The sequence below is a fragment of the Lonchura striata genome, chromosome 1 (assembly GCF_046129695.1).
Source record: "Lonchura striata isolate bLonStr1 chromosome 1, bLonStr1.mat, whole genome shotgun sequence".
Taxonomy (NCBI): domain Eukaryota; kingdom Metazoa; phylum Chordata; class Aves; order Passeriformes; family Estrildidae; genus Lonchura; species Lonchura striata.
In genome coordinates this window covers 60,780,476-60,794,310 of record NC_134603.1, presented here as the reverse complement: position 1 = coordinate 60,794,310, position 13,835 = coordinate 60,780,476, and the positions used below count along the sequence as shown (strand labels likewise).

The 13,835-nt window shown below is 51.0% G+C and overlaps 1 protein-coding gene across 3 annotated transcripts in view; it reads right to left on the bottom strand.

Annotated features, from left to right (window-relative positions):
* Positions 1-11,317, bottom strand: part of NR4A3 (nuclear receptor subfamily 4 group A member 3) — a 31,508-nt gene extending 20,191 nt beyond the window's left edge. Inside the window, exons 1-5 of one of the 3 annotated variants that reach the window (XM_021528679.2) lie at positions 10,829-11,317; positions 8,168-8,320; positions 4,703-5,592; positions 2,366-2,495; positions 1,247-1,419 (exon numbers count right to left, since the gene is read on the bottom strand). In XM_021528679.2, coding sequence (XP_021384354.1) covers positions 1,247-1,419; positions 2,366-2,495; positions 4,703-5,590 — 1,191 coding nt within the window. In that variant the 5' untranslated portion in view covers positions 5,591-5,592; positions 8,168-8,320; positions 10,829-11,317. The other 2 variants (XM_077784698.1, XM_021528678.2) reach the window with 2 other exon arrangements.
* Positions 11,318-13,835: the final 2,518 nt, after the last annotated feature.

Sequence of the window (13,835 nt, the reverse complement as noted above, 5' to 3'; positions counted from 1 at the left end):
TCTATCAAAGAGCACAGCTCGTCACACACCTTGATATTTGCAAAATGATCTCTCAGACATTCTGAGTAAGTTAAGGTACATGTAGATATGGCTAATACATTCTCCTCATAGTAAGTTGTCAGACACTGAACAGCTAGATTCTTGATAATGACTTGAAAAATAATATGATTTAATACTTCCAGATTAGTTTGAAGAAAATATGTTACAGCATGTATTAAATTGCTAAAAATATATATATACATATATAAGTATAGTCTAAAATAGCATAATGTAATTTTTATATAATTGCAGTAAATATGCTTTAGGATTAAATATTACTTTAGCAACAAGTGATAAATGGCCAATGGAGTTATTCTCTGAGTACAGCTGCTATTTTTAACAGTCTCAAATACAATCATATTTCTTTAAGGGGGAAGAATTTGATCTTGTTTTTCCATAGCTGTAGTTTTTTTCTTATCCTATATCAACGTGCCTAAAAATTGTATTTAACAAGCCATTTCAATGCTGCATTTTAATAACTCCTGAACATTTTTTTTCAGCTTTCAGAATATTCCATGAATATTTAAATTGTGACTATACTACATTAAATCATAAGGTTACAAAAATATAGAATCTTTGGTAAAGCTTTGATGACTTTTCAGAATTTTAATTTTAAAAGGCTTGTTTTAAAAATGTGAGTTTTACTGAAGGAATATTTATGCTGGAGTATCCAAAGCATACCCTGTTCCCATTTAAATAATGGCAAAATTCCTATTGATTTCAACAGGAATGGTCTTTTCCATTCAGTGTCACACTCTGCAACCCTTCTATATGAATATTAGGGAAGTGCTATTAAATTTTAGCCTTCAGAAAATGGAAGTTAAGATATTGGACATACAAGTACTGCTCCTGCTTAATCAATGACATCATAATTGATCGTGCTTCAGCACAGTCTTTTTGCAAGAAGAATGCTCTCTTTATCCATGCATCTTTGCTTTAACTCAGCCACTGAATCTACTGCAGATTATTAGATTATTTTATGATTGAGATCCTCACAATGAATAGTTACTAACACTAATGCCTACTGCACTTCCTTTCCTCTCATTGCGCACCTATCACAAAAAGACAACGTCTGGCTGGACCCATTTCTACCCTCATCCAAATTTCACACTTAATTTCATTTCGGCAAACCAGCTGGTAAGGGGAAACGCAGCTCGCAAATCATTTCTGTGCGGAAAGCAAACAGGGAAAGAAAAGTGAGACATACTCTTGAATAGTCCAGCTCCCTGGGCGTGGAGTCGGTTAAAGCTCGAACGAGGGCATTCATCATGCTGATGGGAGGAGAGGGCGGGGAGGGCTGAGAGGGTTCTTGCTGTAAGGGGCTCTTTGGTTTGGAAGGCAGCCGACCTCTTCTCCCTTTCAGGCTGTCGGTACGGACAACTAGGTGAAAAAAATCCCAAGGGAATCAGTTGTGAAGGTACCAGCAAATGATGGATCAGAATGAACACCCTGCTTTCTTTCCTTACGGTGGCCAGACCAGCAAAAATAAGAGTGTTCTTTAGTTTCAGCACGTGCTCTTGATGCCTTTGATTGCAAAGGAACACAAATGGCACCAGAACTGTGTCAGACCTACGATCGTAAGCAGCAATGTAGCTGCTTAGTGAGAGCCCAGTTGTGTTCCTTTTGTCCATGCTTTGTTTGCAGCATGTTAGTGTGCCCGTGACACCCCACTGCTGAAAACAAGTGGAATATGAAACACAGATTCTAGTGTTTCTACTAGCAGTGTCCCTTTTAAATGACAGAGGCATTAATTCAAAGTAATTTTAGCTTTCTTGAAGCATTTGAAAAAATATGGCCACACTATATAGGCTATATTATCCATGTCAGTATTTGCAATGGGACTGCTCACACAATATTACTCACATGCTTAAATATTTGCAGAATTGGGACTAATGAGTTGATCCTGTTTCCATTTAAATTAATTGCAAATTTACAATCAGCTTATGGGAATGAAACGAGATCCTACGTCAAAATGCACACAATCCAGTGCAGCCCCCAGTGAGATAACAAGGGGAAGCCAGCAGCATTATCGAGCAATGTTCAAAGTTAATAAAGGAGACATTTTGGCCACTGTCAAATTATCCTCTTGTGACCTTGCTGTTCTTGAACTCTGGGGTCTATGGTCTAAATATGATAATAGGGGTGAAAAGCACAAAATCAATACATTACTACATAAATGCACATATTTTGGGGTAAGTTATGAATCTCATCACTGTCAAATTTATTGTAGTGACATCCATGCTGACATACACACACAGAGAGACATGGATTCATAAAACATATGATATTTTAGTTTTCTGGGATCATAAATAGCCAGAGTCCTTACCTTCTTTAACCATGCCGACACTGAGACACTTCTGGAACCGGCAGTATTGGCATCTGTTACGACGTCTCTTGTCCACTGGGCAGTTTTTATTTGCCAGACAAACATATTTTGCATTTTTCTGAACTGTTCTCTGCGAAAATGCAACACAGTAAAAATAGTAAACTGATTGTTTCTTGAGCAGCTTAAAACCTGACAAAATGTGTTTTAATTACAACGTGAAAAGTGACAGTGCAATTCATATAATTAGATAAAATTAATTTCCTAACACACTAGCCTGCAGGAAAAACAATTTTATTAGTGCTAGCTGCTGACAATGAAAATCATCTAGGATTTTTCTGAAGCAAGTCTCTGGAGACAGGCAACTTTGAATGATAAAATCATATCTGAAATTACCAGGTCATCCCATCTACCTTTGGGGATTAGATTATCTCCGCTTTTAATATCCCTTTGGGAACAATTTTCTACTTGGTTCATTCCCTTGATTATTGCTGACCTTATTAAAATAAAATCAAAATGATCTGCAATGTACTTCTTTTGCTATCACTATTGTTAGTCAAATACCACAATAACTGGTTTGGTTAGCCATTAAAATCATCAGGGAGAAAAATAAAAATACCAGTAACCCCTACAAAATGTGTTTGGCTAAATACTCTGGGAAAGTTAACCTGACCTGAGGAAAAAGGACAGAATGATGACATAGTTATGTAAATTTAATTAACTCTAAAGTCATGTTGAAAAAACTAAAACAAAATTAAAATGTGTAGAAACCTGGTAAGCTTTGCAAGAATGTAACAAATAGCAGTGCAAAAACATATAATGCTGCCATACTTAAAATAAAAGATACATCAATAAATAACATTCAAAAAGGTATTACTAGAAAAGACATCAGGAACAAATTAATCAACTCAACATTCAATATTAAATCTTTAATGTCAATTAAATTAATGCATAAATTTTATTCCATAATTTGTGGTGGATATCAGATAACAGCCTCAATGTGCTAAATACAAGAGATACAGCAAATATTGTTCATTGTGATTTGGAGCTGAAAACAGTTTATTTTGCAGAATAAGGTACTGTTGAACTCAAGGGTATGCTATTGATTTCCACAGGGGCAGGTTTGGGATAAAAAGAGCTGCTATTGCCATGTTACGTGTGGTCCCTTTTCTAGTTATATTTAAATAACAAATTAGTTTTATAGGAGACGTATGTGTTACCACGTGGTCAACAGACTATTATTAAGTAACACTGAAAACTCCACCTACAACAAAAAAATGTTGTAAGCCCTCCCCCCAAATACTTTGGGTCTGTTTTTGTTCCCATTGTATCTTTTACCAGAATAGGGGCATAACTACTGTCTTAGCAAGAAGAAATATACAAAATCAACCTCTAATGTTTCAAATCTTAAACTTGCTGCGCAGATCAATCCTACCAAAAGTCAATCGCAAGCTCTTTTCTTAAACAAGCTATTTCTGAAATTAATACTGGAATCTGCACCTTCAGACTCTGATGAAAGGAAATTACAAAGCACCCAGACCTAAGATCTAAAGAATATATTCAACTCTTGAAAATATAAGTGCAAAGTTCCCACTGAGAAACTGCTGTGTCTAAGTTATGTGTGTTGCTACTCAGCTGCAAAGCTGCTTTCGTTGCAGAGCAGGCACGGGGACCCTGTGCAGTGCTTAGTCACTGCTCTGGAGGCAGCTTTTCCCTGGTAAGGACTCCCCGGGCTCCTGAGCTGAAGGGTAATGACAAGGCAGCAATCAAAAGTAACTAGAAGTACTTGGGTTTGTCCCATGAGTGAAACCAGTTTCTTCCTGGTGCTGACCACCCTGCATTCTTCCTCAGGCCAACTTTCCCTGGACAACAAATGGCACTGCTGCCACCACCTAAAATATTAAGTGGACTTTATGATTTCGGGGTTTCTTTCCTCATCTAATAAAAAAAAATTTAAAAAAGTGTAATTGGAATTGGTGACTGAGTAAAACCCAGGTTGAATGTACTCCAGATGAGTTTCACTACAGAATAAACACAGTTTATAGCTTAAACTGGGATGACCTATATTTCATTGAGGAATGCTGGCAGACCGGACACGTGGTTCCCCCAGATCACTGCCACGGCCTCTCCTCAGCAGAGAATAGCTGATCCTTTTATCCTGCAGAGGGTTTTCCTTGACCTTCAAAAACTTTGGGCATCCCTCCCACCCCGCTGGGGAGCTGAGTTTTAACACACGATGTCCCTGAAGCCCCAGGTCAGGGCGGGGAGCCCGTGGGGACAGAGAGGGTGGGAAGTGAGGTGGGAGCGAGCAGGGAGGGGAGCAAAGCGCGGATCCCTCACCTTGAAAAAGCCCTTGCAGCCCTCGCATGTCCGCACCCCGTAGTGCTGGCAGGCGGCATTATCTCCACAGACAGCGCAGGTGCCTTCCCCGGACGAGGAGCTCCGGCTGGGCGGAGACGGGAGGCCGCTGCTGCCGCTCCCGCTGCTCTCGCCCATCAGGCTGGAGGCGGCTGCGTTGAGGCCGAGCGGTGAGAAGGCTAAGGTGGCTGGTCGTTTGGCCAGGTGCAGCCCGTAGGAATGGCCCTCCATGGGAGCCTGGCTGGCGGCGGGCCTCTCGGAGCCCAGGGGCAGGCTCAGCGAGGCAGGGTCGTAGCACATGTGGGCGGCCGCGGACGGCGTGTGCGGAGGCGAGTGCTTGAAGTGGAAGAGAGGGAAGCGCGGAGGCACGGTCTTCATGGGGGCGGCGTCCATCAGGTGCCCACCGGGAGGCAGGCAGGTCTGCGTGGGCTGCAGCGGGGGCTCGTCCCACAGGCTCTGGTGAGCGGGGAAGCCAGGCGTGGTGGGCGTGGAGGGTGGGGATTGCTTGAAGTACATGGAAGTGCTGGGCATCCCCTCATCTGTGGATGGGGGCAGGGAGGGCTGGTATGGGGACAGCCGGGTGTCTTCCATCTTTATGAGGGGCCTCTGGCCAGAGGAGGCAGTTTGCATTTGGTAGAGGCAGGAAGGCTTGAGCTCATAGCTGCCGGAGTAACCCTCCATGAAGGTGCTGAAGCTGGGAAGGGAGGTGGTGGCAGTGGCAGTGATTTCGGTGCTGCTCAGGTCCATGGTCAGCTTGGCATAGTCAGGGTTCATGATGTCTGAGCTGTACTCCGAGCCATACGCGTAGGTCTGGGATGCATAATTCGAACCGGGCGGTGAAGGGCTATACTGCGCTTGCACACAGGGCATATCTGCAAGGGCAAAGGGGCACATTAACAACAAGCCCACTGCACCAGGCCCAGGCCCTCTCTAACTTCTTTCCTAGAAGCTTTCCCAGAGCTCAACTGGGCACCCAACTCCCATTCAGACATTTAAATTTGCCTCGAGTCTTTTCCTTTCAACAACAAATATGCACCAGGGACCGACTAAGCATTCAGTACTAGGAGTTTGCTCTCATCTAGTCAAGGGAGAAACTCACATTTATACCAGTGTGAGCGAGAAAAGAATCCATCTCAAGCTGCCCTACATCTGCTGCTTAATATACATAGGTGTCAATGAGAATTAGATAAGCACAATGAGAACAGTTTATGACTCTGAATCTACGCATGCAATCATGCCGTAAAATTTTTAACATTTTCATGAAGGGTAAACGAAATTATCAAATGCATAATTTTAAAAATTATATTTATTTTTTAAAAAGCAGCATCTGCAGCGCATGTCAGAGGAATACTCAAATCACAAGGTTTGTGACTTAAGACTTGCAAACATCAATTTTGCTTACTCAGCTCTGGATATTTGAAGAATATTTCTGGTCAGCTAATAATTTAAGGTTGCTGTCTCATTATTAGTTTTAGGGCTTATCTTTGGTAGAATGTTCTCCTTTAAAAGTGGAAGGTGCAACACCTCCTTCAATTTGCAAAAATGTTGGATAAAAGATATGTGCTATTTCTGTTTTCATGGGAAAGCAAGGTTGAGGCCAGTAATACAGTTGGTTTTATTCATTAGTCATGAAACTTAATGTGGTTCACTGATAGCTGGAATGGTCAAAGCAACACAGTGCCTGGCTGAAAAGATCTGATTGTTATTTTCTTTTACATTTCCTACTAGTCTGCCATGTAATTTGCTGGTCACAGGAAGTAATAGACCCAGTTCTGCAATTCACTGAGGTTTGCCTGACTAAACACTGTGAGATTCTAGACCAATATTTGCAACTTGAACTAAAAGTGTGTGGTGTATTTTGGTTGCACAGAAGAGGAATGAAATGCATCAATTAGTATAAATTTTCTCATAAAGAGAAAAGTAACTATGGATAAAATGTATATCAAAATTAAGTGCAGTTCATCTCTCCTTAATCAGGGTAATTTATATTCCAGATGCACTTGAGAAATAATTCATGTTAAAAAAAAAAAAAAACCAACAAAAAAAAAACATGCCTTGTAAATAACGAGAACTCTTAAGAACTCTTTTCACTTACAATTTTAAAATATTCACTCCTGGCATGCAGAAATCCAAATAATTTGTGTTAAATCAACTTTTAATTATTTCCTTCCCTCTTTGCAGATAAATATATCTAAACTAAGCCCCAAATTTGAATTATCACACTGTCACAAACCATTCACATCTTTCTTCCTCTTGAGAAAACACTAAAATCTGAGGAAAGAAACATTAGTGCTGTTTCCTGAAATTAAGACCTTCTTTGCTTTAAATTCAAAAGCTTGCACAAGGAGGCAGGACAACCCTCCCCCCTAAGCCTTGCCTCCCAATGTTATTTATGCATTATTCTACTATTCTCTTTTTTTTTTTCCTGTCAATTTCTGTCCATGCGATTCCACACACACACATTTCCTAGCAAGTCGTATCATTATCATTTGCTAGTTTAAGGACTGGCTGTTAAAACATAGTGATCAGTGCTTAATCAGATAGAAAGGGAATTAAATTCTTTCCACACACCTCCACTGAGAACTGATGGAGAAATACAACAGAGTGAGTTCACAGCTAATGTCACAACTGGACATGTTGATACACAGCTCTATGAAGTAAAAATGGTTTTTTGCTAGCCCAGAATATGAGCAGGAGTTCAAGGGAACAGATCATTATGTCCCTTTTTTTTCCTGCATTTTTCCAAGCATAACAGAGTTATGTCACTGAATTCTGTGCAAAGTGGAGCAGAAAAACAGAAGTCTAAAATAACTCTGACTAGAGGACTGAAAAAATATCCCTAACCTAAAGATCTGGTCTCTCCTGGCTCTGTGGGACTCCTCCTACCTTGCTTTTTGTCAGCGCACTTGTCTAAGTCTAACCTCTACTTTTCCACTTAGGGCACCAGTATTAATTCCCCTGCAAGGAAAATAACCTGGGACCTTTTCTTTATCCAACAATATTAAAATAAGAAAAAAAAAAGCCCCACAGGAGATGCATTGAAGAGCAACCTGTCATCAAAACCCAAATGAATGGATAAAAGCATCAGGACAGGGACATTAGGAGCTATTACTATGGTGTTCTGCTTTCTTTTCGAGAACGTGAGGTAAAGGAGTCCCAGTTTAACGCCAGGCAAGCTGGGCTTCTCACATGGACACTAGCACCCCCAACCAGCTTCCCCTTCAATCTGGCACGCCTTTGGCGAGGGGCTCGCAAACCCGTGTGCCCAGGCACGGCATCTCCAAAATCGCTGCGAAAGACACGCGCTGCTCTGATCCTTTTGGGATTTAAACTCCCCGGGACGTCGGGGGCCGATGATGCCAAAGGGATTTGGGAAGGGTAGGGGCCGCGCCAGGAGCTCCCGCACCCCTCTCCTCCTCCTGCCCTTCTCCCGGAGCGGCAGCTTACCTGGTGGATATCTTGCGCGCTGAATGGTGGGGCTGGAGGTGCGGACGGAGGCGGCGGCGGGCGGCGGCGGCGGGGTGGGTGCCGGCTGGGACCTCTCTGCGGAGGCGGGCCCGGGGCCTGGCCTGGGCGGGGGGCGCTCTTCCGACCCGGGTTCTGTCCGCCGGAGACAAGGCACAGTCAGGGGCGGCGGTGTCCGGCGGGGCAGAGGGGAGCTCCCCGCCTCCCCCCGGCGCGGCGCCTCGCAGGGACGTGCGGGCACCGTCCCCCGCACTCGCACGCCAACCCTCCGCCTCGCCCCGCGGGTGGGAAGCGGGAGCCGGCGGAGGAGCGCATTCCTGCCGGCTCCCGCTCCCTCATCACACAAAAGGCAAGAGAGCACCGGGCTGGGACAACGGAGCCGCTGGTTTGTTCTCCAGGAGAGGAGCTTGGGGAGGGCAAGAGGATAACCCCGGGCGGGGTGACTACAACAAGCGGGACAGCATCCCCGAGCGTCCACTTCCCCGTGAGAACTTTCTCTTTTTGGGATGCAGAGACCGGGAAAAATTGCAGGCTGGGAGTTTCTATGCAAGGTACCGGCCAGACTTGAGGGGTGTCCTGCCGACCGGGCTTAAACCCTTTGCGGTGTCTCCGGGCCCATCATCACCGGCGGGGAGGAGGGAGCGCAGCCCAGCCGCCTCCCCCAACCTTCTGGGCGCTGCTAGCCGGACTCCGCGGCAGCGCGGGGGATGCTCGGCCGCGCCGGCCCCTGCCCACGGAAGCCGGTCTCCGGCGACTCGTTCTCCCGCTTCTCGTCTATCTTTTGCCTTCCCCGCGCCCCTCGCCTTTGAACCCCCGCCAGCTCCTGGGGTGTTAAGCGCCTGTCAGCTCGTCCCTTTCTCTCCCGAGGGTTTTGTTCCCTTACGAGCTCCTACGAGGCGGTTTCCCGCTCGGCGCGGAGCGCCCTAGGGCTCCTCTCTGCCCCCCCGAGCCGCCGGTTACCTAGAGACACTCGCTGCGCCTTTAACCACGCAGCACCCCTCCGGGCTGCCGCCGCCCGAGCCAGGAGCGCAGGGCCGTAAGGGCTGTAAATTAGGAGGAAATAACTACCCTTGTCAAAGCTCTTTTCTTCCTGCGTGCACTTTACATTCAGCCCCGAGTGACACCCCTCCCCACCCTGTAATACGAGGAGGAAACCGTGAAACTCTCCATTGTGATTGTGACTTCTTCAGGCGAGTTTCGAAACCTTCATTTACCCGGGAGGGACTGTGGAGGGGGAAGCTCCATTCAATTAAAAAGTTTCGTGCTGGATTTCCACCGCCGGTTAGCTGGCGATATTTTTTTTTGGGGGGGGGGTGGGGGGGTGGTGCGTGGGAGGGATCGCTCCGAGCCGCACGGTCACTCCAGCAAATATCCACGAGATCGCGTGAGATTCACCTCCGAAGAAACCGTCTGGTCTGGTTTAGTCCATTGTTTTTTTACCGGGGCTTGACTCCAGCATAGAACGGTCTCCACGGAGGAGAGAAAAATAGGGCGAAGAATGTAATCGAGTGAAGCGGCTTGGATAAAAGTTAGCGATTCATTCCCAAACTTTTTTTTCCTGGAGGAAAAAAAAAATCCTATCCCAATACACTAATCTCCCTACATAAAACAGTGTTTTACACCCTTTCCCTGAGAAATATCCTCGCACGGATTCCATCGTACCCAAAAATTTCAAGTTAAGTAACGGCGTTCTTAACTAGCCGTGCTAAGGTGAGCGGCATCTCCGCTCGGGACAGGCTATCGCGATAATGCTGCCCCGATAACTGTCCCTCTACATAATTCAGAACCCAACGCCCGCGCTTTCTCGCCTCTTTCCAAGACTGAAACTTCTTTCGCAGCTATTAAGGCGAGAAGGCAAAGGCGAGAGGCGCCGCGGGGGCAGGGAGCGGGGCAGCGGCGGCGCAGCCCAGCCTCCCCGCACGGTACCGCCCGTGCCGGGGCACCGCGGCCCCTCGTTACCACTTCTGACCTCCGGAGGGAAAAGTGCACATTTCCGAGGAGCAGATGCCGGGCAGACGTGCCGTGCAAACATCCCGTCTCATTTCAATACAATATGTCACATTCCAGCAATTACCTCTTGGGCGAGCTCTTTGGGCTGCCGAGGGGGGCTGCTCTCTCCCAAAGTGAGATGAGCTCAACCTGCCTCGCCGTCCCTATTAGACAGCTGAACTTGTGCAAACAGAGCCACCTATTTCCCAAGCGCGGCTAAAGGAGGGAGACAAATTGCTGCCATTCATCACCGGCGCTGTAAACTCCCCGCCGCCGCCGGCAGCATCATTTCCATGACAACAACTAGCAGGAATACCTTAGTACCACCGACTCCGGCTCCCGCTCCGCTCAACCACAGCCCTCCCGTTTGCGAAGAGCAGCAGTGCCCCGCGCACGGCAGGAGTTGCCGAGACGGCAGGGACGCTCGGAAGACGAGCGGCAATTGAACATCCACGGGGAGGATGGGGGAGGAGGGGGGGGAAGGTGAGGGAAAAGTTTCAGCGAGAGCCCGGCACGGCAGCGCATCGGCTGAGCTGCATCGCTCGCCGCCGGCATCTCCCCAGCATCTGTACCCCGGCGGCGTAACTTTCACGGAGTGGGGACATGCCGCGCTGTCCCTATCCCTCAGCCGCTCCCGTTCACTCGCATACGTACTCGGTTGCTGTGGAGGTTCCGTCTTTACATCTAGTTTGTAGGTGCCCGCTTCCTTAAAGGCGAGTGTAGGCGCTGTCCAGCGGCAGGACCCGAGACACAAAATCCCTCAGACTCCGGGTAGCTGCAGGTCCAGAGGGTGCGTTATCCCGAGGCATGGAAAAGGAGTGAAAAAGCCTGAGGAGCCAGGAGCCCGTCCCCGGGCGAAGGGAGGGAGTGAGCAGGCGGACGGGCGAGGGATGCCGAGCGGCGGCCGCCGCCGCGATGTGCCTTTGTGTGTGTGCGGCGGGAGCCGGGCCGGGACCTGTGCCCGCGTCCCGGTGCGAGTGCCCCGGGGTGCGCGTGTGCCTGCGCCGGAGAGAGGGGACGGAGGCGCCTCTCTGCGCTGCTCTCCCGCTCCCTCTCTCTGAACGTCATTTATGTGAGAGGAGCCCTAGCGGCCTCTCCATAGAGCGGCTGGAATGCGAAACGTCAATAGTGACGCCATGGGAGCCTGACGCTACTGACCCCCCCCCCCCCGCCCCAGTGTGTGCGCCGCGCTCCCGCCGCACCGCGCCGCGCCGAGCTGTGCACAGCCGCGCACAGCCGAGAGGAGAGGTGCGGAGCGGTGCGGAGCGGTGCGGAGCCCCGGCAGAGCCGTGCTGAGCCGCCGGCAGCGGGACGGCACGGCTGGCCGGCCGGCTCGGGCCTCTTGCCCGCCACAACCTGGCGAGTCGTTCCCAAATCTGATAATAATAATATTATTACTAATTATTATTATTATTAAGATAGTGATAATAACAAAATTATTATATCTTTACTGGAGAGACTCAAATGAAAAGAGCTTTGATTCGTTACTTAGTGGAACTTTTAGGATTAATTAATAAAGGTTTCTTTCACTTTTTTCATTTTCTAGAAACGTTTTTTCTTTTTGCCTTTTATTTTTTTTCCGAATTATTTTCTCTTCTCCAACTTTTTTTTTCCTCCTTTTTTCACTCTCTTTTTCTTTTCTTTCGAAACTTTCCAGCGCGCAGGAGCAAGGAGCAGGTTGCCGGAGGTGCCGCTCACAGAGCGGGCACGAGTGCGAGCGGCCCTGAGAAGCGTCCGCGCTGTCGCCTACTTGTGACTGTGTCCGTGTGTCTTTCGGTGTCTGTGTGTCTGCGTGGGGCACCGGGCTGGCGGCGGACGACTCCCCCGCTGTCTCCGCTGGCGGCAGCCGCCCGCCGCCGTGCCCGGTGCCGTGTTTACATCCACCGCCGGCGGCCGGGATGTTCGCGACTGTCACCGCAGCCGTGACGGCCGGTGCCGCGCTTGTGCTCCGCACAGAGGGGCTCCGCCAAGTGTGTGCTCCCGACGGACGGGAGCCGGAGCGGACGAGGCGCCTGCCGCCCCGAGGAGGAGGGACCGGCGGCAGCGGCGGCACTTTCGCTTTGCGTCTCGCTCCACCATCCCGCTGCCGGCACCGCCGCGGAGCGTGCTCCCTCCCGGGGAGACAAAGCCGGAGCCGGCGCAGAGCTCTGCGGAAGCCGCGGACCGGCGGCGCAACGGCCACGTCCGATCCCGGGATCCCCTTCCCGAGGCGGTGCGCGCCGTTTTCCCCCGGGCGCCGGGGCGTCCCTCGCTCCCTCCCTCCCTGGTTCCCTCCCTCCGCCCGGGGCCGCGGCGCTGCCAGGCCCCGCTCCCCCCGCGGGGGAACCCGCCGGGCTCCCCGCGCGGCCGCGCTTCCCCTCCGGACGCCGCCGGCCCCCGGCGGGGGCCAGCCCGCGCCCCCACGTCACCGCCCTCGTGCCGCCGCCGCGGCCAATCCACGCACAGGACGCGGCGGGCCCCGTTCCGAGGGGCGGGGCGCGGCGGGGCTGACGCACGGCGGCCGCGTCATTGACGCAAGCGGCGTTGCTAAATTTAGCCCCGCCGGGCCCCGCGCGAGGCGCTCGGGATCGCGCGCGAGGGAGGGGGCGGGGCCGGAGCCCATTGAGCGGCGGCGGCGGCGGGCGGGAGCGCGGGGCTATTTTTGGGACACCCCCTCCCGGCCCCCCCGGTTGTGATCCGGCCAAACCAAATATAGATGCGGGCGGGTATTTATAGCGCCGGCGAGTCCCATTGTCGTGGGGCCACGCCCCCGCCCGGCTTCCTCTGCGCAGGGGGTGGAGTGCGGGGCAGCGCACGGGGACCCCGGCGCGTACACCCATCCTCCCGGTAGCCCTCACGGCGGCGGGGGGAGGGAGCCGCAGCCGCACGCTGGCGGGGGGTGCCAGACCCGGCTTCCTCCTACAAAAAAAAAAAAAGTCTCTTGGTGGCTGTGGCTGGAGTTCCCCTCCGCGTGGCCGGCTCGGTGCGATTCCCTCGGTGCAGGGCGCTGCCTTCCCTCCCTATCGCATCGCATGACATCCCCGCACGGTCCCCCGGCGAACCACTGCTGACATTCCCGAGCGACGGCCGAGCGCCCGCGGCGCGGGGGGGTGGCGCGGAGGCGGCGGAGGGGACGGAGGCAGGATCGCCCCCCCGCCCCGCCGGCGAGGGACAGGCGTAGCAGCGCGGGGTGTTTCCGCGGCGGGGATGCCCCGCTCGGTCGGCCGCGGCGGGGATACCCCCTGCCTGACGCAACGGAGCGGAGCAGGGGCGGCGGCGGGCACAGCGCATAGCGCCGCGGTGACCTCATGGCAGAAGCGGCGCTGGTTGGGAGTCCTCCCCCCGCCCCCCCTCCAAACCAGCCCTCCCTCCCCTGCCGCCTGTTGAGTAAGCGCCGGGAGAAGCGAAAATGCCATGACGGGCCGGTGCGCTCATCCCCGGTGCTGACACGGCGCGACAAGGGAGATTCCCTTTGATGCTGCTGCCGGCGTGGGCGGCTGAGGGCAAGGGAGGAGAGACAGAGAGGGTGGCACTTTCCGCCCACCCCTCACCCCGGGCACTGGCCCAGATAAAAATACTCCGTTTTCCATGCTGTCATTTCTCCTTTGCATCTCGGCCTCTCTGCTGGGAAAGGGACTCCGGGGAGCGCCGCCGCCCTCCTCCGGGCCCCTCGCCCCGCTCC